The sequence below is a fragment of the Gadus chalcogrammus genome, chromosome 10 (assembly GCF_026213295.1).
Source record: "Gadus chalcogrammus isolate NIFS_2021 chromosome 10, NIFS_Gcha_1.0, whole genome shotgun sequence".
Taxonomy (NCBI): Eukaryota; Metazoa; Chordata; class Actinopteri; order Gadiformes; family Gadidae; genus Gadus; species Gadus chalcogrammus.
The window spans coordinates 22,780,968-22,803,817 of NC_079421.1; the positions used below are offsets into that span (position 1 = coordinate 22,780,968).

Consider the following 22,850-nt stretch of genomic DNA (forward strand, 5'->3'; position numbering starts at 1 on the left):
CGACACAATATGTTCAGTCTTGGGTCATAGATTGTTTAACTAGCAGCAGAAATATGCGTTTGTGTATGTGTTTGTGTATTTGTGTGCGTGTGTGTGCATGTGCATGTGTGTGCATGTGTGCGTGCGTGCATATTTGTGCGTGCATGTGCACGGTGCATGTGTGCGGGCGTGCATATGTGTGCGTGCATGTGCACGGTGCACGTATGTTCTAAACTGTATGTTTTGCTCCCTGGTTGGGAATATCCTGCCCCGGCAGCCTAATGTAATAAGGCACCTGGCTGGTGGGCCTTAACCCTCCTCACGGCTGACTTCATGCACTATGAATTCATAGCAACAAGCAGCTCGCCTCTGAACCAGACGCTGGAACATGTGCTCCGGGCCTGCAGACACCAAAACAAATACACACCCGCGTTACAGGCCCCGTGTGCGGCTTGATACTGATCATGTGAGGCCTGGGTGGTGCCGGCACGCATGCATGTTCCAACATCCAAGCAACCCGATGCATTCAGCTACAAACATGTTCCGCTGCGGCAGACACTGACCCCACTCCCCCGCTGGGGGGGAACTACTTCCCATCCCGTACCGTAAGCCCAATTAAAAACAGGCCATTAGTTGATCTTTACATGGGATCTGTTACTTTCCTACGGGGGAAAGCTGATGCACGTTGCACAACATATTCAGCTCACTTCCTGTCTTTGTTTTACTACAGCTTTCCAATCCACCGAGGCCCCAGGCGTAAGGGGGCGATCCTTCCTTTGTGTGGAAGTACCCCTATAGTTAGCCCCTCCAGCACAGAGTCCGGGAGCTGGGGGTCAGCAGGGTTCATGTACCCCCCCCCCCCCCCATACCTCGGTATTACCGGCTGCTGGTTCTCCTAAGGGATCCGTATAATAACTTATTATTCATTCTGTATGTTGGAACGCTGTGGAGCTGCAAGGGACACACACACACACACACACACACACACACACACACACACACACACACACACACACACACACACACACACACACACACACACACACACACACACACACACACACACACACACACACACACAATCTCTAAGCGGCTAAATTAATTCTTATCTGATGGTAATCGATCCCATCTCACAGCTAGTGGTCTGACCTATGGCACCCCTGGCACACACACACACACACACACACACACACACACACACACACACACACACACACACACACACACACACACACACACACACACACACACACACACACACACACACACACACACACACACACACACACACACACTACTGACACACACACACACACACACTCCTGACACACACACACAGACTCCTGACACACGCACACACACACAAAACCTTAAATATCATTCGCAGACTTTATCAGACCCAGGGTATGCCACGGATCAAAGAAGAAGGTTATTCTTTCTAATTATCTGAGCGCTCTGTGACGGTGGAAGTGAAGGCATGTTGTGGCTGTTGGGATGTGTTCGAGTGGCAGGCGTGTGCTGCCGGCCTCGGGGCCCCTGCAGCGACATTAACTCAGGCCCCTCGTCATGCCGTCTGTAGATGGCCCTGAGAAGAAACGCTAAGCTTGAGGATTCAGGAGGCAGTGGGTGGGGGTGTGGGGGGGGCCCGGCCCAGCTCAGGTATTAAAAGGTACGGCCCGGCTGGGGCTCGGCTTTGGAGCGGTGCCCAGTACGGGGAGAAACGCTGCGCTCTGGGTCTGTAGTGAGGCCGTTAAATGGAACTTTAATGCTAATTGCAGGGATGACAATACACTCCCCCCACAGACTACACATGGTTCTAATATGGTACGGGGGGTACGTGTGTGTGTGTGTGTGTGTGTGTGTGTGTGTGTGTGTGTGTGTGTGTGTGTGTGTGTGTGTGTGTGTGTGTGTGTGTGTGCTTGTCGGCGCTTTTACTAACAAGTCTGCCTGTGTGCTTGTGTGCGTCAGTGTGCATGTCAGTGTGTGCACGTACATCGCATGTAGAGGTGCTGGGGAGTATTAATTGCAAACACCTGAAGCTGTGTGGCAGAGGGAGACTCGCGGAGACGAGAAGCACGGCCTCGCCTCGCCTCGCCGCTCCCTCTGTGGCAGCGGCTGTCCTCGTCTCCACGGCCTCTGAGGCCCAACAGAGAGCCTCGGGCCTCCTCTGATCTGACCCAGGGTCCCGGTCCTACTCCGGCCTCTCCGAGCCCCGCCACACAGAGACAGTAAACGGTGGACAACAGGAGTCGTCTCAGGGGTCGTTTTACGAGCCAACGTTAAACCTGCTGCCCCTGTTGGGTCCCCAACGCGAGTGCATGAAGAACTAAAATAAAAATAAAAAACACCTCATACTGAGAAGGTGTGAGAAGGAGCACACAGACACACACTGACGCACACAAACACACAGGAATACCACGCACACACACACAGGAATACCGGCGTGCCTGGTGTCGGCTCTGAGAGAGCTTGGGTTTCATGCAGAGAGTCTGCAGAAGCCATTGGCCTCCTCTAATCGCTTCATGTCGTTTGAGGTTTGAGGTGCCGTTGTCGGCCCCTCAAAGGCTCGGACACACACACACACACACACACACACACACACACACACACACACACACACACACACACACACACACACACACACACACACACACACACACACACACACACACACACACACACAATATATATACAAATAGCCAACTCTTTGAGGATGCGTGTGTAAAATATTTCTTATCAGGGGAAATATAGAAGTCAGAGATGATTGAATAAATATATGAATACATGAATAAACTAACACATTGAGTTTTGGCTTTGGTAAAACCAAAAGGACTACAATTAAATACTTCAATTAAGCAACCCCCCCCCCCCCCCCACACACACAACCACACAACATCACAAACAAATACACACCAGCCCAGGACCCCGAGTGGGGTTATAAATTGGCATCAGCCTGGTAAAACGTGCAGCTCCCCCGAGCCGGGCCCGGTCTAACCCGAGGCGGGCCCGGTCTAACCCGAGCCGGGCCCGGTCTAACCCGAGCCGGGCCCGGTCTAACCCGAGCCGGGCCCGGTCTAACCCGAGGCGGGCCCGGACTAACCCGAGGCGGGCCCGGTCTAACCCGAGCCGGGCCCGGTCTAACCCGAGCCGCTCAGCCCCACCACTCGGGTCCACTCAAACAAACACGTTTGCACATAAATGTTAACAGGTCTGAGTTGAGCAATCTAATTGCCGGGAAATGGCACAATAAAAGAAAGAAACACAGAGGAAAAAAAAAGACAGCAGAAACAACAGTCCCAAAAGAAAACAACATGTCCGCAGGGGTTCGCTGAACCCGCCTCAAACAAAACCCTCTGTTGTTTCTACGGCCGTCGCACGCCACACTTGGGGTCCGCGCTGCTGAGAGAGGACTTTAAATAGAGTTGGGGAATAGTTGTGGCGGAGTCGTGTTGCAACACTGAGACCTTGTAACTCTGCAGAAAGGCGGTAATGGACCGGACAGGGAAGGGGGGCACTACATCTGATACAATGAAAAAGAGACTTTAAGGGATTTGGGGGAGAATGCAGGACGAAGAAAAGGTGCGATGGGGTTTGGTCTGAAGGAAAGACCCCTGGCTTATTGGTGGTTTTATATCCTGAGTAATGAGCTTTACTGGAGCCGTCCAGCTCAGCGTAGGAAACGGCGATACAAGAAATGTAGCGCTGTCACACACACACACACACACACACACACACACACACACACACACACACACACACACACACACACACACACACACACACACACACACACACACACACACACACACACACACACACACACACACACTGAATCAACAAGCTGGACCCAAATCAGCCGGTAATCTAGACACGGCGGTCTATCAGACTGGAAAGTGGAATGCATTGAAAGTGGTTCAGGAATTTCAGTTGTGTGACTGCTTTCACCTGTTCTGAACCACTTAGCAGCCGACATATGTATAAATAAAGTGAGACAATAACAAAGGAGGGAGAGTCAGAGAGACAGAGAATGAGAAATGTGAGAAAGACAGAGAGAGACAAAGAGAAGTTTAAACAAAGAGTGAGAAAGAGAGACGTTGGAAGTGAGATACAGTGACAGTGACAAATATATGGGGACAGAGAGAGCGACAGACGGGACATACCTGGGGGACAGGAGCATTCCTGAGCGACGTCCCTGGCTGATCGGAGTTTGGGGATCACCGTTAGTTTCTACAAAGAGATTACACCAATATGAATAATGGAAAGTACTTTACGCATACAATTAAACGGTGTGCATAGGCCTCGATACAATTAAACAGGTCAAAATAAGATATAAAGACACAAAGACGCAAATTAGATTTGAGGGACTGATTTTTTTTTTTAAAGATGAGTCTATTATATCAAAGGTCTGAATTAATCAAATTTCACAAAATGTGTATTTTCGCAAAATAATGCAGTTTCCGTATAATTGACGCTGCTATATTTATTTGCTCTGCTGCATTTTAAAGCATACTCTAAATTAAATATTGAGGTTGCTATAAGTGAGTGTTGTCGTCTTACGAACATGCAGTCAGTACGAGTGTAGAGCTGAAAGTTGGCGCAACGTAGGCTCCTTTTCTGCTATTACGCGCGCTTTACGCATCGAGCTGGGTGAGCATTTAAACAGTTCAATTCAATGAAACGACCTGTTGTTTTATTCAACTTCAGTGATAGATAACCTCTATCGTTTAAGACATTGATACCTCTTCAACGAGCTTTTCAATCGGGGTGCTCAGCTCGGGAATCAGGGTGCCATCCTCCTTCAGAAACGCGCTGTGCGACGGCTGGAGGATTGAGATTTTGTCCATCTCCGTCTGCAGCCGGCTCTCCAGCTGGAACGTCTTCACGCTCATCAAAAGACACACCGCGATGGAGCTCATGGACAACAGCAAACACAGAGCGATGGGCAACCCTGGCAGCCACTGTCGGAGTCCGGACCTGGGCGCAAACTGGCACCCCGGCTTACTCTCCCCGCTCGAGTCCCTCGCTGTATCCATGCTGAAATGTAACCCTGCTCTTCAGAACCGTCCCGTTGATCCAGTGAACCACGGTGTCTGCGTTAGGTGATTCGCAATTCCAACAACGTGTTAAGGCGACTTCAAACTTTATAGAGCGCCGCGCAGAACAACCAATCTATAAAACGTCCAGTATTGTTCTCAGCAAAGGGTTCAATTCTTCAAGTGTTGGCGACAAGAGCAGGTTAGTGCGTGCGTAATGTCAGGTTGTGAGGGTCTGACTCTGGACATGGACCAGAGGAGGTGTTCCCTGCTCGTGAGTGTTTAGGATGTGAGACCTGCAGCGGGTCAAGCTGTCTCCACAAGTTGTGTTCCACGATGTCCCGCCCTGTTGGCCACGTGGGAGGCAGCAGATGGATCGCGCTTTAATCAAGTGATTGATTGACACGAGGGCTGGATAGACATCTTGAGAGATTTTATAATTTTTTTTATTATATTCCCGGATCGTTCATTGATTTATACAAAGACTTCATTTATTACTTTTTGATTTATTTCCATAGACTATTTTTCGCTATTTACCAGTGCTGTCGGTTAGCCAATTTAACTATTCGAACATAATAGGCTGCATATATATCTAAATTAATCCGTAGGAAAGGTCAAGAATAATTCCGAGTCTAACCCAGCAGCTCTATACTGCCCTCTAGCGGGGGCCGCCCATTCAAAGAGAGACCGATCATCGGTACGAAATACATCGTTTATTGAGAAAAGAACATGGTTGCAAAAGTTATAAATCCCCTCAAGACAAAAAATAGCCGTAAAGGAAAACGGCACAAGTCAATTGATCAAATGTACAGAATCTCTGCCCCTAGCCCCAGCATTTACAATTATCAAACCTTAGCATAACTTTTTTACATTTAAATCTCAAGTTTACATTATGGACAGTAAAAAAAAAAGAAAAAAAAAAGATCTTGAGAAAACTTTTACATTTACAATGACGAATAAATAAACCAAAGAAATCCAGAGGGAAGCGTTGAAACATTGATGCCGAGATCGGGCCGTTTCTGTTCATAACCAGGATAAGAGGATAGGGCAGGTGGACTGATACAGTCGTCAAGTTCACAATCTCTCCCAGAGAGTCAGACAGCAGGCTTGTGTTCCGGGTTCAGAGAACGGTCTTCATGCAGGCGGGGGTCCTGACAGAGGGCTGGGGGTTAAAACTTGCTGCCTCTGCTGCTGCGGCTGCTGCTGCTGTTGTTGTGGTTACTGCTGCTCCGGTGGTGGTTACGGCTGCTGTTCGTCTTGTGCAGGCCAGCGAGGAAGGGGTGCCTCATGGCCTGCTCCAAGGTGAGGCGCTTGGCCGGGTCGTACGCCATCATCTTCTCCACCATGTCAAAAAAGTTCTGGTGGTCCTCGCTCTGACACATCATGTACTCCTGGGGGGGGGTAAAGGGTTCAGGTGTTGAAGCACAGGGTCTCGGTTCAGCGTCGCCACATGTTGATAGCGTAGGGAACACTAATCGTTCATGGTTCCCCTCTCACCTTGAGCGGTTTGCAGCTCTTCTTGACGAACCTCCCTGACGAGCTGTTCCCGTCCCAGTCCAGCTTGTAGCGGTGAACGTAGCGACGTTTCCTGGAGAAGACAATTCCAATCCTTCAATAAAAAGTCAAAATAATCAAACATAGCAGCAGTGGGACACTACATCCTGTTAAATGCTGTGGTCTTCCTCTAGAGGTATTGGGGTGTGAGGAGGGGGACTTGCCTGGTCTTCTGGAGGAGGTGGGTGGGGATAGGGCCCAGGATGCGCTCCATCATAGCGAGGTGCTCCTTGCTGTCGTGGGTCTGAAACGCACCAACGATCAAAGTGAGACACAGAAGCAGCGACGGCAAGGAAGAGTGATTCAAGTGTACGTGCGCTCTACCGCCCCCTACCTGGAACAGCGTGGTGCCCAGGTAATACTCCACCAGGATGCACCCGATGCTCCACACGTCACAGGAATGGTCCCAGCCCAGATCTGGAAGGCCATCGCCACCACAAAGAGCACTTCATTAGAGGGTTTTATTAATCTGCATTTCATTCAATGAATATCTTTTTATAATCCTATTTTTTATTTTGACTTCCATCGTCATTTTTGTATTTTAAAATGGATCCAGGTGAAAGCACTTGTGTTTCAAGGTGCTCTATAACCACATTCAGCGTCACTATAGTACAGCCGTGACCACGCCCGCCGTCTCCGGGACAGACACCCACCTAGGATGACCTCGGGGGCGCGGTAGTGCCGGGTGGACACCACCGACGTGTGGTGCTCGTGTTCATAGGTGGCGTTGCCAAAGTCCACAACCTTCACCTCCGGGTTCTTCAGGGTGCGCTGGTCTCTCCTCTGAGGGGGGGGGACAAGACAGTGACTAGAGGACCCTGTCATAAAGCCACCCATACAGCCCTGGGTGTTCACAGCGTGCATGAGGAAGGGGGATCCGATTCCTCACCAGTATGGGGCTGTACTCGATGTCGTACTGGGAGTCGATGAAGAGGATGTTCTCCGGCTTCAGGTCCGTGTGCGTGAGCTTGTTCTTATGCAGAACTGTGAGGGAGAGGGAAGGGGGGGGTTAATAAAGACACGGGATGAAGTGCTAGAGAAGGCCTGTGGTCGTCTCCGGGGCGATTGAGCGGTGTGTGACGCTGTACTCACAGCGGCACGCTCTAACGATGCTGTAGGCCATGTGCTGGATGTTCTCGATGGGGAAAGGCTGGAAGTTGTTCTCCTTCAGGAAGTCGTAGGTGCTGAGGCCGAGCAGCTCGAAGGCGATGCACACGTGGCCGTGGTAGTCGAACCAGTCCAACATGCGCACACATGGACTGAGGACACAAGATCAACACATTGGTCCAAGAGTCGGTGCTGAGGATGAGCCGATAGACTGGCGGATGGTGGAACTGTCTACTCACTATTTGCGGTCGTAATCCAGCGAGTTCATCTGTTCAAGGACCTCTACCTCAGACAAGGCCGCCTCTCGGTAGCGGTCAATGTTCTTAATGATCTTCAGAGCCATGCGAGGTCCACCACTGCTGAACATCCAAAACAACAACGTGTGAGGAAAACATGTTGCGTGGGAAACAGATCAGTAATTGAACAGCGAGTGAACACGAACGGCCCCGAGACTTACTTGTTATGATCAATGCATTCCACCACCTTCCCGAAGGCTCCTTCTCCTAGAGTGGACATTATCTCATCTACGGGGAATGAGAGAGACGTAGTTAGCACCGCGGCACGGACGGCGGTGGACAACACAGGCCTCCTGCTGCTTCACTACCTGACATACACACACGCACTCTGCTAAGCTAGTCTACATATGTGGCTGGTGTAGTCCAACACAACATTAAACTGTCACACTGCAGAGTGAGCTCTAGCCTTACAACTTATCTTAGCAAAGGGCCGGGGCCCTGGAGTCGGTCTACGCTCCGGTTTACTTAAGTCTGTGCAACTGAACAATCATCCAGACAACAAGACAGAAGACTGTGATAGAGAGTAGAAACAGTAAAAATAAAAAGGTTTATATTCTATACATCTCGCTCTCAGCATGTCTCCAATGTGATAGATGAGGTGACCCTCGCCATCATCCTCAACACTCCTGGATCTTTTCCTGCGCCGATGGCTCCTCCTCTGCACCGCGGGGAGTCGACCACATCAATAACCCATCATCAGCCAGTCAGCACCAGGCCGCCACAACGCGACATCATCGGCATTCATTCAACCGGGCCAAGGGGGGGTGTGGGGGAGGTGTGGATAGATTCGGGCCGTTCAGTAACACCGCCGGGCGAATGGACGGAGCAGCAAATTCAAATTCAGCCCCACCAGAGAAAGGCATTTGGGCGGCAGCCACCACATAGTGTGTGTTACAGAAGAAAAACATGGCAACAAGATATTTTTTTAGATGAGAGACTTTCTCAGTGGTACAGAAAATAAAAATCATACGCAGAGCACAAGCTTGTAGACCTTGGTTTAACAGCTTTAACCATTGACAATCCCCAGTAGTTCAGCCCGCTATGATGTTTACAAGCTCCCCCCCAGGTCAATCTACCCCTTTAGTTTGGGACTTAACCAAACTAACCCAACCGATGCTTAACTAGTCCAACACATACATCAATGACAGCAGTGGCACAGGCACGCACATACAACACCCAACACCAGTGACAAATGAGCCTGATCTTTAGGTGGGGTACAGGAGGGGGGAGACAAAGAGAGAGGGTGGGGGGAGGGTTCCCATACCGAGTACGAGCTGTGGTGGGAGGGGCTCCGGCGGCGGCCGCGGTCCCGTCGCCGGCTCCTGCTGCGCCGGCTGCGACCGCTCCGCCCGCTGCGGCACGACGACTTGCTGTAGTGGTGCCACTCCCGGTCACGCATGTCCCGCTGGTCCCGGGTGTCCCGGGTGTCTCGCTGGTCCCGGGTGTCCCGGATCTCTCGCTGGTCCCGGGCGTCTCGCTGGTCCCTACAGACGGGCTCCCGGTCCCGGGGCTCCCGGGGGTCCCGGCAGGCGGGGCCGCGGCCGTCCTTGTAGCCCATGGCCCCGCTGGCGTCCCGGTACGCCAGGCTGTCCCTGGAGGCCGGCTTCTGGTTGAGGTTGCGGGTCTCCAGGTAATGGCTGCAGGGGGAACCAGACGGACAGAGAGGTGAGACACAGACAGGGGGGCCGTAGAGGCTGGGGCGAGGGGCCTGCCTGTTTGAAACTCTACACCAAGGCCCTTTAAGCAATGCAATTTATTTAGAAACGTACTGGTTTACAGTCACCACCCCCCCGCCTCAATAGAGGAGCCTGTGGCTGACAGCGAGGCACATATCTGGGGTATCTCAAGTATGAAATGATTGCCGGCGTTTCTGCGGGCTACTGCTGAGGTGGGACGCCGGACCCCCACCCTCTCCTTCTCCTACCAAGAGAGCGACAGGAGGAGTTACCCACGTCTCCACCGCCTCTACAATATGACCCAGCTCCATGTCTTCACCATGGCTGTGGGGCAACGTGGCTCTGCCCACTGCTACCATTTACAGTGCTGCCATGACGCCCTACTGTCACCGGCTGATAACTGGAGCCCTAGCACCCTGGGCCCTAGCCCCCTGAGCCCTAGCACCCTGGGCCCTAGCCCCAGCTCCCTGAGGGTGTCAGCTCTCTTCCAGAAGCAGGTCAGCTCCCCGGGGGGGGGATTATATTTAGCGCTGATCTGGAATCTTCCCAGAGTTTAATCCACAACCGTTTGAACACTCAACAGCAGTCTGCCTGCCGCGCGGGCTGACCTGAACACCTTGTTTGGTCAGTTTGTATCCGGGCAATTATGGGATCAGCACCACCTTTACAACCACAAAAAGGACACGCTAATGTTTCTGACAGCACAGTGTAATGCACGTGGACCACATCATCACTGACTGTGCTCCGATTTAAACATGCATTAACTCACGACCACACCCCCCCCCCCCCCCCCCTCCGTTTCCAATATCAGCCCAACACTCAGGTAACGACGGATTCTTTGATAGTAATCTGAAAACAAACATTTAAACCCTCTTCATGTTTCCCAGCGTCAGTCTTAACCAAGACACGCAGAGTGCAGATTATTCTGTAGAAACGCGCTCAAACCATGGACGTAAACAACCGACATATTGTTTAAAGCTGACGATGAGAAACACAAGTGGATCTGACTGGTTCTATTTTAAGCCTTTCAACAAAATATCAGTGCAGTATTCAGTATGGACACAAGAGTGAGTAAGGTGGGTACTTTAAAATATGACTTGGACAGTGGCTCAAAGACAAGTTTCAATTCATCCGAAAACAATCCAGGGTGGGGACAGTGTGCACCCCCAGCGTTGTGCGGTCATACATGGTTCATAGGATCACAGCGGGCACGTGTTGGGCCGGCATGTATTCACACCAGGGACAAAGACCAAAGTCAATAGTATGATGATAAACGCCAGAGGGAGGAGAGGAAGTGTTTTTACCCGTCGTAGGGCCTGTAGTGACTGTGCTGGCGGCGGGACTTGTTCTCCCTCTCACTGCTGTGAGAGTCTCTCCGCCGCCGCTTCCTGCCGTCCACCCTCTCCTCCCAGCTGTACTCGTTCTGCCACAAGCCGGGCGAACGCGACCGCATTCTCTTGGATTGCCGCATCTGAAAAGACAAGTTTGTACATTTTTTTTAAAGCTTTGAACACAGACTTCCTTTGGCTCAGGTACGCCATGCCACGTAAGAACCCCTAGGGCGGACAAACTCTTCCATTACATTGAGTGGTGCCAGGGATGACATAACCCTTCTGAACCTCCATTAACGGTTCCACTTTCAGATCGTTAGAGTGTCTATCTCATGTTAATGATTCCCATCTATTACATTTTAAGTAGTTCAAAAGTGAATAAACCAATATCCAATCGCTTTTGCGTGCAAATACGCATCTGCATCCACCGCGGATGACGTAACCACGCGACCTGCCGTAACTCGGCGCCGATTGGCTGCTTGCGTTTCAAGATGGAAGACAAGAGATCAGTGTTTATCTCACTGAGAGCGTCGCCATCTTGTCTACCACACTGTTTACCAGGAGCGGTCGATCACACATTAAAAGGTTTAATGAACGAATCATAGACTCGATGAAAAACATCGAAACTCACTGCTGTGAGAAACAAACTCGTGTTCAACTCATGTTAATTACGTAAGCAAACCCCCACCGCGCTAGCTCTGCAGGCTAGCTTAAGCTAACACAACAATCAGCCTAACGTTGGCATGTCATAAATCGCCCGCAACAACACGGGCGTGTCTCTTAAACGCCACGGCAATTAAATACACATTATATATTAACATATTGTAAATAAAACACCACGCTGAACACGTAGCAAAGTACCGTTAGCAAAACGTGGCTAACCGAGGCTAACAATTTTTCCGCCGAAAAGTTTGACTGCATTCCAAAGCCGCTATAATAACAATTATATAATGAGTCCGGTTGTTCGTCGTCCAACAGATGAGACATACTCACATTCATCACACAGTAACACACAGATTTGATGAAAAAAAGACACGTTTGTCGATCCTGTGACGCAGATCGGTCAGCGGACGCGAACAAACGAGAGGATCGCTGGCTCTTGCTCCAAGATGGCGGATCTCGGCCGAGGCTCGTGGAAAGTTCTTCAAACAGATACGTGACGTCAATGGCAACAGACACGCCCACGCAGATGAGGCCACGACGCGGACCTTTAAAACTGCTCTAAAAAATAACGGGTGTATTACCACAGCTTGAATTTTAAATATATATATTAATAGTCTTAAAATAAGTTTCAAGATAAGCGTGCCATTTCTTTATATTTTTTGATTGGAGAGTAGCATCCAGCTGCAGCACCCACGACCATGCCCACGTCGCGGACTGTTAAAATCGCTCTAAAAACGTAATAAATGCTCTTGCGTAACTTGCGTTACAACACAGCTTATTTTTTAAATTAAGATTCTTAAAATCATTGTCAAGATAAGCGTGCTATTCTCACAACACAAAAACGTACAATGCCCGGGCCTATGTAGACAACGGTGTACTTTTCATTGTCAATAAAGTTGTAATAAATAACAACCTTGGAACTATGGGTAAAACATGGCGGCGCTCTGTGTCCATATGAAGATGTATTCGTGATGTCCATTCCGTCCTTGAATCAATGGATGTGCAGTTGTCTTTAATATTCCGAAAAAAAACTCCCAAGAAACACAATAAAGCAAAAGACAGAGGTATAAGATCTGGTGAACTTTTGTTTTAGATTTTTTACGAAATGTCTGAAAACAGCACTACAAGCGCGGGAGGAGCGCCTCCGAGAGCAATCGTGATGGAGATGATGATCGCTAATTTTAAAAGGCTACCTGAACTAGACCAGAAGTTTTTCAACTATGGACCTTTGTACTTGGGAGGAAACGCGGCATTTGCTGGTCTTATAGCAAACAGTTTCTTTCGGAGGGCGCTGAATGTCACCCAGGCGCGCCTCGCATCGTCGGTCCCGATGGCCGTCCTCCCATTCATCACGACAGTCGCCTTTTACAACGCCGCAGTGTCCAGTCCTTTACTTTCTGGGGATCTCAACTGTCCATCGTGTGCTTTGATGAGAGGTGCACTTATCGGCGTCGTCGGCGGTGGGATTTACCCCATTCTGTTGGCGTTACCCGTGAACGCAGGACTCGCATCCGCATATAACTCTGCACCAATGCCAGTCAAAGGGAATGCATTTCGATTTGCCATCGACATTTCTCGGCCGGTCCTGACCAAAATGAGGCCAGTGTTGGTGCTTCAGGCGTTATTTGGTACCTACCTGAGTTCGCGACACTTTGACACCTATAAGAAGCTTGTTGAGATTGTGTCTGGCTCTGGGGCCGAAGAGCTCATGGATTAACATCTGTGTTCAAATGTTCGTGTCTAGTATAGCCATTGACCTAATGTGCTTCATCCCACGCATTTTTTCACATTCTACAAAGGAGCGTAAAAGGGGGTTTAGGAAAGACAATGAATAACTGTGTGTATGCATATCAATAATTGTCCTACACAAAATGCTGATATTAATATGCTATTAATTGACTATCAATGATTTGATGATCAGCACTTACAATAAATATTAAAAACAAATGGGAAAATAATATCCCTTGTGTCTTTCTATTTACGTAGGATACGCATCGGTTATGTCACTTTGGTTTTGCAACAAATGACTAACAGATATTGTTAATAAAAGTAGCCCATTATGTGTTTAGAAGGAGAGGGAGTGCTTTATATGACATTGAATATGTGTGAAATAATTTCCTCTGTCCAGGCCTCAGCTTTGTTGAAGATGGGAAATCATTTATTGAAACATGTCTTCACCTCAAACTGCGGGTTTAACAAAGTCACCACTCTACTTCTATAGGCTTATTAACTGAGGAATGTGTTACAGAGAAATCAAGTTCATAAATAAAGAGTTCAGAAGTAAAAAAAACAAACGCAACCTTTTAACACTGACATCGAAAAGGAATTATAGAAAAATGAAATCAGACATGTTTGTTCAAAGTTCATAAATACCCCGACGCACACACACTCCCTTCCCCAGAACCCGCCCGACCCTCATCAATCACATCTAACCTGCAAAAAAGAAAAGTTCAACGACAAACCCACGAAACGACCGCACTTTTCAAGTGAGAGTAGCCTGAAGTGTGATTACAACCAGTGTATTACAGGGTACGCCTTTCTCGGTCGCAGATTCCTTTCCACCTAAATGAAACATAGCAGTACCCATACTTATAAACCCTCCACATTGTCACGTTGTTCATCAACCCAATGATGCTTGTTTTTCTTCCAGTAGTCAAAGCCTAATCAATACTTCAGGGCCGAGACGTGTACCACCCCTTTAAAATCAGCCTTTTGCTGCATGCCATGTTCATTTTCTTCATATCCATAAAACAAAAGAGATTAAAAACTATACATCTGTCACCCCAGAAATCTCCATTAATACAGCAGACAACTGAATGTCAGTCAAGAGAAGAACTTTCTGAGTTGCAGAAAGGATGACGAACACCATGAAGCGATGGAATTTTTCTGTACCTAACTATGGGTACAATGGCTGACTGGGCTCCAACTGTAGTCTGTTTGACTGATGTTTCAATGGCACAATACACGATACAGGTACTAATGAAAAGGTAAACATGTACACACGTACAACCACTCTCTTCAGGGAATTTCGAACAGAGAGAAAATGGCAACCCATTCTCTGGTTTCCTCTATACTCTCACTCACACATACATACATGATTTAAGACATGCAAGAGAAATGATATTTTGACGGAGTCTTAAAATGCAAAGAATCCTTTAATGTCTATACCCCAGATATTCAGGACTCAATTCCTTCCATTACCTTGAATTTTGGCAGCTGCTTTGGGCTAGCCAGCGCCCTTCACATTATCTTTTATACAGTACAGTGCAATTTAAAAAAACTAAATACAAGGCTAGAGGTCTTAAAGGAGTACAGAGTCAGGTAGAGAGAGAGAGGTGGGGGTGCCATGGAGAATATACAAAACAATATACATCAATAAGTCAGTAGGAATTTTGTTTGAAAAAGTAGTTTTTCCCTGTAATATTATTCTCTGTTATTAATCTCCACAGAGTACACACACATTTAAGTTTCAGGGAAATGTGTCCCTCCCCTTACAAATACACGGTTACCAACCATGACGAGTTAATTCACTGCACAGGCATGTTTACTCCATGTTTACTCTAGCTTTACATTGTCTACGATCCAATCTTCAAATCGTTGTCTTTTTTTGTGGTTTGTATCCTTGATGAATCCGGCTCATCCCTTTTTCCTTTCTTATTTTTTCTGCTAGAAATACAAAGAAACCGAGTACCAGCTAGGTTCCTTCCCATTTCAACTCAGTGCAGTGCGTACACACACTCTCTCTCCGGTCAGAGGGACTTCGCCAGCGTCGGGACCTCATGTCTTGCCGAGAACATTGGACCTGATGGGGGCAGAGGCCAAGAAACAAAGAAACACTAAAAGTCAGAGGAGATGGATTCATGGTGGCAGCCCAGCAAGCTACGCCCTGACCTTGACTCTTTGCTGTACAGCAGTGGTTCTCAACGGGTTTACCCCCAGGTCCCACATGTGTCCGTCGTCATTAAATTACGACCCAAAACAATGCCTTCATGTAATGTCAAAAAACAAGGAGTTAACAATGAGCTGCAACGATTGGGGCGAGACCCAATGAAATAGTATGCCTTTGAAACATGAATTAACATTGAAAGATAAGTTAATTCATGGGCCTCTTGCTAAAGATTGATGTTTGGCCCATGCTCTCAAAAGGCCCCCCTTATGGGTTGCGACCCAACAGTTGAGAATACCTGGTATAAACGGAACCTAAATGGAAAATGGTTTTAAGTATGCTGTGTCTTCCACATGGAGCTCTCTTTAGGTTGACTTGGAACTGTAGGAATTTTAGTTTTCATGGCCAACTCGTTTAAATTCTAAAGGAGAGTTCTAAGCAGTGTCCTTGTTTGAAATCCATTTCAAATGGATTTGTAGCTGTATGCTTAAGCCGGGGGTTCCTGTATGCTTGTCAATGAACACCTTTGGTCCTTTATTGTAAAAGAGAGACAACACGAAAAAATAAACACCTGAGGTAACCATGACCCTCACCCTTTTTGCTAGGCCTTCTTTGCCAGGTTGCATTATAAAATTAGATTTTAAACTGAATGAGTCTCACCTGGTTGAATAAAGGTTGAATAAAAAATATTAATAATAAGGACGTGGGTGAAGGTCTTACCTGAGTGCTTTCCACCTGTCCTTCTCCACCTGGTTCTCTGGACTCTCACTCTCATATGAGGCCAAGTAGAGCCCTGTGCAGAGGACAGGCGAGAGGGAGACAGAGAGACAGAGTGCAGGAGAGAGCAAGAGAGAGAGACAGAGAGACAGAGTGCAGGAGAGAGCGAGAGAGAGAGCGAGAGAGACAGAGAGACAGAGTGCAAGAGAGAGAGCGAGAGAGAGAGAGGAGACATAGATAAAGTTAGGATGACGATGCAGATGAAGAACCATAGCTATAAAGATATGGTTGAGCTAGTGATGGGGAGGAAGAGGAGAGGGGAGAGGGGGTCTCACCATCCTCGCTGAAGATAGGGGCCGTGTGGAGGTAGTGCAGGATGGTCCGGTCTTGCTCAAATGGACACTCCACTTGTTTCCAGGTCATGAATTCTCCAACCTGCCTCGCCAGCTCCACAAATTTCTTGGGGGAAAAAATAATTAGTTATATATTGTATTTTCTTTAAGCCTGGAAGATGATCTTTTCTGTGAGTTGACAGCAGCAATGAAAGGTTACAAAGTGCAGGATTTTGACAAATGCATACCCACTGCTGCACGGGAAGCTAAGCCCTACAGGAGTCAACCTCACCTCAAAGTTGACATGACCGTTGGGAAGGCGATTGGCGCATCCCTCGTTGAGGAAGTAAATGTCTTTGATCAGCAGGCTGAAGAAAGGAATCACAATCTGGGAGGAAACACACAGAGGGGAATCAGCACCCGGACCACGATGAAGGCACAGGAAAGAGAGAGATCTGAAGCCCCACGGCTCAGAGAAGCCGTTCAGATCCAGAACACCACCTACTCTCTCTCTGCTGCTGTTAGCTGTCTGCGAGCGGTGGGCGGCTCCCCGGAGAGCTGTTCTGTAGTTGTAGAAGTTTCCGGTGGGATCCATCTGATGCTGTTGAAACAAAACACACAAAAGTGTGTTTGACACCTTTCATATTGATCTTCTCAGGTGGTACTCCAGCCCCCAGCGGTCTCGGATGCCGTCCTCCTGCATCACAGACCTACCTCCAAGATGAAGAACTTTGCAGTTTTGGCTTTCCCCCAGGTCTTTTTCAGCCGCGACACCGGACTCATGTTCATACCAGCTGTAGGGGGAAACCCAGGTTAACTGAGGCTGGATAACATCAACGCCATGTCAACCTAGTGTGGTGCACCTGAGATGGGAGCACGGTGTGGGACTGCGAGACAAGACACTCACATATGATGGCCATTAGGGAGTTGAAGTTTCCGATGTTGAAGCATTCCCTGGCGACGTCGATGAAGAACTCTATCACCTGGGCCCTCTGCTTCTTCTTGCCCGGCTGGATAGAAACGTCAAGCAGACATTTAATGAGCTTTAAGTTCACGAGATAAGATATTTTGCATGCAATATTATAGTTGAGCTATTATGGATTATGTTCTAACCTAAAAACGTGTGTTCTGAATGCAGTGACATATTATAGCCTTTAGAGGGCAGTAGCACACTGCTTGTTCATGGCTACGTTGCCGTGTAAAATTGCATTCAGGCAGAACGCTTAGTACAACAAGTAGCTTAGGTCAAATTCTAATTTAAGTTAAAAAACACATTAATTTGTGTTGGGGGAAATTATATGTATTAAGGGGTGATGGAATTAGTCCCGCACAGTAAAACTGAGGGCAATAATTAAATGAATGACACAAGAAACGAGAATGAGTAAAGCAGTAGTTGTACACACTGTCAGCTGCAGTGTTGGTTAACAGGTCTGACATAAAGTAAGAACTCCTCATGGTGCTCTGGTTGACTTCAGGCTGCTCACCATGCATATCTCAGTCGCCACCAGGTAGCACAGTCTGTTGAACCACCTGACGTAGGCCTCCAGGTTAGATGTCTTCTTGTGGTCGCTGAAGCAAGGCTGTGAGTGAGACACACAGGAGTTACTATGCTGCTGACAGACCGATTCTACTGAGTCCGTTCCCGCACCCTGTGGAGCAATCTGCTGGTTCGCGCCAGTCAGCCGAGTCAGCCGGTGCCTTCAACAGAAGAGTAAACTTGTAATTGTATTGACTTGCCGACTGCACTTTATGCCTTGTTTTTAGCATTTCTGTTTGCACTTTATTTCCTTTTGTTATTGTTTTTAGCATTTTGCGTCTGCACTTTATTGATGGTTTTTATTGTGTCCCTAATGTGACTCCATGTGTATTGTCTGAGTGCAAATTATCTGCACAGCACTTTGGTACAAACCTAGTTTGCTTTTGTATGAGCTTTATAGACAAAATCAACTTGAAACTTGGGCTCGCTAAACCAATGTAGAGTAAACGGTTCTAAACGTGGTTTACCCATGGCGTGTATAGAATACGGGGAAGTGTTGACTAGACCAGTGTTTCCCCACCTCTGGGTTGTACCAAACTACAAGTGGTGGGCAGGATATTATTCTGCAACAATCCAGACTAATTAAATGGAACAGAGAGCCGTGGAAACAGGAAGGTAAACGGACACAATAGTTTATGCTTCTTCTCAAGATCAAGGTTCAACATGTGCTCTGAAACCCAATGAGAATACCCAGCGGGTCGCAACCTACCAGTGGAGAATAACTGGTCTCGACTACACTGCCCCCTATATGGTACAATGGCTGGGAGTTAAAACCCTACCCACCAGACACAAGGCGTATTAAGCCTTGTGTCTGGAGGCTTGTGGGTTGAAAGGTTGTGGGCTTCAAACCTGCGGCCTTGCATCCCCGAGCCAGATGACATGTGTCTGACCTATAAGAGGGTGGAGGGTGGAGGGTAGAGTAACCCACAGAGAGGTAAAGACAGAGAGCAGTGGCAGCGCTCCTGCCCGAGCATGTCATTATACTACCCAGCTCGGGGCCATTGCTGACCTAGCGGCCTGTTGACCTCAGCAGCACCCCTGAAGAAGGGCCCTAAAGACACAGGCCCTCTGATTAGAACAGGCCACATAGGGTAGAACCCATCTTTAATGGCAGGTTGGGTGTTTCTGCTGGCGGGGCACTTCTAGAGGTCGTTAGACCTTTATTTGATAGGGAGAAAGCCCCAGGAGAGACACGTATTTCTTGCAAGAGCGTTCTTGCAAGAAATATTTTAAAAAGCAGCCATGATGGTTTATAGAAGATACTTTTTCTTTTTGCAAATGCTCTTCTTTGGATCATAACTCTCTGAGGTAATTCATCAAGCAGACATTCGTATGAACAAGATTCATGCTTATGGTTTGGAGATGAATTGCAGATGCGAGACTGGGTTTTACCTGCGTGGTGTCTAGTGGGTCTTTCTGAACGAAAGCCTGGACGAACTCCTCCGGTCCGATGTGACCAAGGTGTTCCTGGGGAAGCAAGACTTTCATTACGACTCATCACCATGACTCAAAGACCTCACATTTGCTCATCCTGCCTTGACACTATCTATAGGTCCTCTGAAAGAGAAGTTCACGCTTACGTAAAAGGTCAAAATAAAATAATGACTAATACCGTTCTTATTTCTGACCTCGAACAATAAAGAACCATTCTCTTTATCACTATCCTAAAACGGCATCAGAAAATGTCATTAATATTGTATGTTGGTCCTCTACTTGTCCTTTCTCTCAAACCATTCCTCCTCTCTCCATATGTGTGTATGTGTGTGAGTGCTCGCATGTGTGTGTGTGTATGTGTGCGTGCGCTTGAGTGTGAGGCTGTCGGGTCACATCCAGTCACAGCCCTGCCATCCCCACGTTAGAATCCCTGGGCGCATCAACTGACTTCTGAGATCACGTCACTGCCACTCATACGAGTGGACTGCCTACTCAGGCCTGCATTAGCGCGCACTCTCTCTCTCTCTCTCTCTCTCTCTCTCTCTCTCTCTCTCTCTCTCTCTCTCTCTCTCCCTCTCTCTCTCTCCTCAAATAGGCCGTATTAGGATACACATGAATGGATCAAAAAGGCACAGTGTGCAATGGAAGCCCCTTTGTTGCTAGTGTGTGAGTATATGCAACGTAGCGCTTTGGGATAACAGAATAAGGACCTTTTTTCATCCCCTGCGGTGGTTTCATAAGTAGGCTAAACCCAGGAGTAGCTCCCAAAGGTTAACGATGAGGGTGTGTTTGATTTATGTGCATGAGAGCCCCAGCGTGGTCACTGAGTGCTATCTTCACCTGTTCCGTTACTAGCGCGCCGCGACCCATATATCAAGCAGACCCATAATCAGTGTTATGAGCTACACCTGTGTGTTGCCCCAGTAAGCTGTGAGACGGAGCTACGGCGCTAGTAGTAAACAAGCCCGCACTCAGAGCTGCTGCTCGTTCCGCTTCAGAGCTCTTCCTTTAGCTCTGGTGTGATCGCACCTCATCATACTGCCTTTTGATGTTTCTCTTTCATACCCACCTTTCATGTCCGTGCCCTTGACATGATCGCGATCCAGTTTCTCTCCCTCCCGTGTCTCTCCATCTTCATTATCACGTCCTACCAAAAACCTCATGTCTCCCCTGCACCTTATCTCTCTCTCCCCCTCCCCCCTCTCCCTCCTCTCTCTCAGCATCCATCTCTGCTTCTTTGTTTCCCTTGTTTCTCTCTTCTGCAATTCATTGGAGTGACTTCATTTCACGTGAACAGCACAGAACTGACCTCTATTTAATAGTCTGCGCCTTAAATGTTTCATTGTTGCACTCTCTCTCTCTCTCTCTCTCTCTCCCCCCCTCCCTCTCTCTCTCCCCCTCCCCCTCTCCCCCTCTCTCTCTCTCTCTCTCTCTCTCTCTCTCTCTCTTTCTCTCTCTCTCTCTCTCTCTCTCTCCCTCTCTCTCTCTCTCATTCCTTCGCCCCCCCCCCTGCCCGCTGCTCACCAGCTCTACGTGGGTGAGCTGCTGTGCCAGCGTGTAGGGGTCGTTGCAGATGGCCAGCATGTCCTTCTGGATGGGCGGGGGCTTGGCCTTGAAGGAGGCCAGCTTGTCGGAGATGGAGGAGGCGGTGAGGGAGAGGCGCACCACGCTGTCCTCTCCCTGGCTCATCAGCGCCAGCTTCTGGTTGAGCTTCTGCAGCACCTGGTTCATGGTCTTCCAGTAGGCCTGGAGACAGAGGATGTAGGGGGGGAGGGAGAGAGGGGGGAGGGGGGGAGAGAGAGATGGGAGGATGGAGGAAAGAAAATGAGATCGGAGGGGAAAATGAGAAAAGAGGAGAGGATTGAGGGAGGAAGGAGAGAGAGAGAGAGAGAGAGAGAGAGAGAGAGAGAGAGAGAGAGAGAGAGAGAGAGAGAGAGAGAGAGAGAGAGAGAGAGAGGTAGAGAGGATGAGATCGGGTGGGAGGATAAAGAGATAAGAGGAGAGGAGAGGGAATTAGTAAACATATTTTCGTACGCCGTTTGCTTTTTCAGTCATTATTCTAACAGATGTAATCCGCATTCAGGAAAATAATCTCTACCTAATCATGGTTCTAAAACCATGTTGCCATCCCCATTATCTGAATCACTGCAAAATATATTTGTGAATAGCAGTCCTGGTGATTATCTCAATTATTAACAATGATGTCATCTTTATTATTACTTTTTTTGTCATGGTAATCCCCCTCCCTTTACACTCATTCTTTGTACCTTCAATGTGTGTGTGTGTGTGTGTGTGTGTGTGTGTGTGTGTGTGTGTGTGTGTGTGTGTGTGTGTGTGTGTGTGTGTGTGTGTGTGTGTGTGTGTGCGCACGCGTGCGTGTGTGAGTTCAACCGAGGAGAAGAGTGCTAGTCAATGGTCAGTTATGCTAAAAAATCACCCAAGGTCATAACTCTCACACTGACACACACACACACACACACACACACACACACACACACACACACACACACACACACACACACACACACACACACACACACACACACACACACACACACACAGTGCTGTAAATAGTGCCACATTCATCACTTCCTCTTGCTTTCCTCCACCCTCTACCCCCTCCACACACTTCCTACTAATACTCCAACACTCCTGTTGCCTCTCCCACATCCTTCCTCATCCCTGGCTCCCCCCTCTTCATCATCCTCCCCCCTGATGCTGCAGCCAGAACCACTCTTCTGAGGTCCTTCCTTTTATACTCATATACTTCATTAATGAACAGACAGCAATAGAAGGGACGACTCATCACCAAGACTCAAAGACTATTGCATAAGATCTGATAAACTGCTGCCATCATAAACAAAACCAGTGTATGTATTTGTTGTAAGTTGTCTGATGTGTCTGAATGTAATGTAACTGTTTAAACGTCTCCGCGGTGAGGCCAAAACCACCTTCTCCAGCCAGATCGGAGAATAAAGTTGTATTGCATTGTATTATTTTTGCAGGGTGAATGCTCGGTGTCTACGGATCATTGTTCAGCGCTCCCCAGTAGGATCCATGCAGGGTGAACGCTGTCACCCCCCTCCGTGTGTCAGCTGTACCGCAGCCCAGCGATTATATTAAAAGGCCCGCGATGACTACAGCAGCACTGCGGACAAAATGAAACCCGAAGGCCTCAAGTGGTTCCTCTAAGACAAGGCGTCCTATTAATAGATAGGATGATTAAACTCAAATCTCTGCCCTCCTACACGTCTTTGAGTCTTAAAGGGGAACTTCAGGATTTCTAAACATGGACCCTGTTTCCC

General features: G+C 48.3%; 3 protein-coding genes across 7 annotated transcripts in view; 1 reads left to right on the plus strand and 2 right to left on the minus strand.

The window, feature by feature from the left end:
- Window positions 1-4,120: 4,120 nt before the first annotated feature.
- LOC130390309 (dual specificity protein kinase CLK4-like) lies at window positions 4,121-12,511 on the minus strand. 4 transcript variants are annotated; one of them, XM_056600172.1, is made up of 14 exons: window positions 11,970-12,480; window positions 10,950-11,116; window positions 9,234-9,606; window positions 8,531-8,627; window positions 8,131-8,197; window positions 7,913-8,032; window positions 7,659-7,825; window positions 7,456-7,550; window positions 7,220-7,349; window positions 6,901-6,983; window positions 6,731-6,810; window positions 6,510-6,621; window positions 4,719-6,403; window positions 4,121-4,206 (listed from the first exon to the last, which is right to left on the minus strand). In XM_056600172.1, the coding sequence occupies exons 1-13, from the start codon at window positions 11,973-11,975 to the stop codon at window positions 6,182-6,184; spliced, it is 1,719 nt and encodes a 572-aa protein (XP_056456147.1). In that variant the 5' UTR covers window positions 11,976-12,480; the 3' UTR covers window positions 4,121-4,206; window positions 4,719-6,181. The 4 variants fall into 4 exon arrangements, with proteins under 4 accessions (XP_056456147.1, XP_056456148.1, XP_056456150.1 ...); XM_056600173.1 differs by having other exon boundaries at window positions 4,134-4,206; window positions 7,913-8,029; window positions 11,970-12,511; XM_056600175.1 differs by having other exon boundaries at window positions 4,134-4,206; window positions 6,510-6,600; window positions 7,913-8,029; window positions 11,970-12,485.
- On the plus strand, window positions 12,372-13,927 carry tmem126a (transmembrane protein 126A). The gene has a single exon (XM_056600179.1). It carries the CDS (start codon window positions 12,745-12,747, stop codon window positions 13,354-13,356), a length of 612 nt encoding a protein of 203 aa, XP_056456154.1. The 5' UTR covers window positions 12,372-12,744; the 3' UTR covers window positions 13,357-13,927.
- LOC130390311 (ras-GEF domain-containing family member 1C-like) overlaps window positions 13,666-22,850 on the minus strand; it is a 23,427-nt gene continuing 14,242 nt past the window's right edge. The window contains exons 5-14 of one of the 2 annotated variants that reach the window (XM_056600176.1): window positions 21,070-21,291; window positions 19,504-19,578; window positions 18,059-18,154; window positions 17,482-17,584; window positions 17,289-17,368; window positions 17,080-17,175; window positions 16,867-16,962; window positions 16,578-16,701; window positions 16,246-16,318; window positions 13,666-15,441 (exon numbers count right to left, since the gene is read on the minus strand). In XM_056600176.1, the coding sequence (XP_056456151.1) occupies window positions 15,417-15,441; window positions 16,246-16,318; window positions 16,578-16,701; window positions 16,867-16,962; window positions 17,080-17,175; window positions 17,289-17,368; window positions 17,482-17,584; window positions 18,059-18,154; window positions 19,504-19,578; window positions 21,070-21,291 (990 nt within the window). In that variant the 3' untranslated portion in view covers window positions 13,666-15,416. Of the gene's footprint in view, window positions 15,442-16,241; window positions 16,319-16,577; window positions 16,702-16,866; window positions 16,963-17,079; window positions 17,176-17,288; window positions 17,369-17,481; window positions 17,585-18,058; window positions 18,155-19,503; window positions 19,579-21,069; window positions 21,292-22,850 lie in introns of those variants that run through there. The other variant, XM_056600177.1, reaches the window with a different exon arrangement.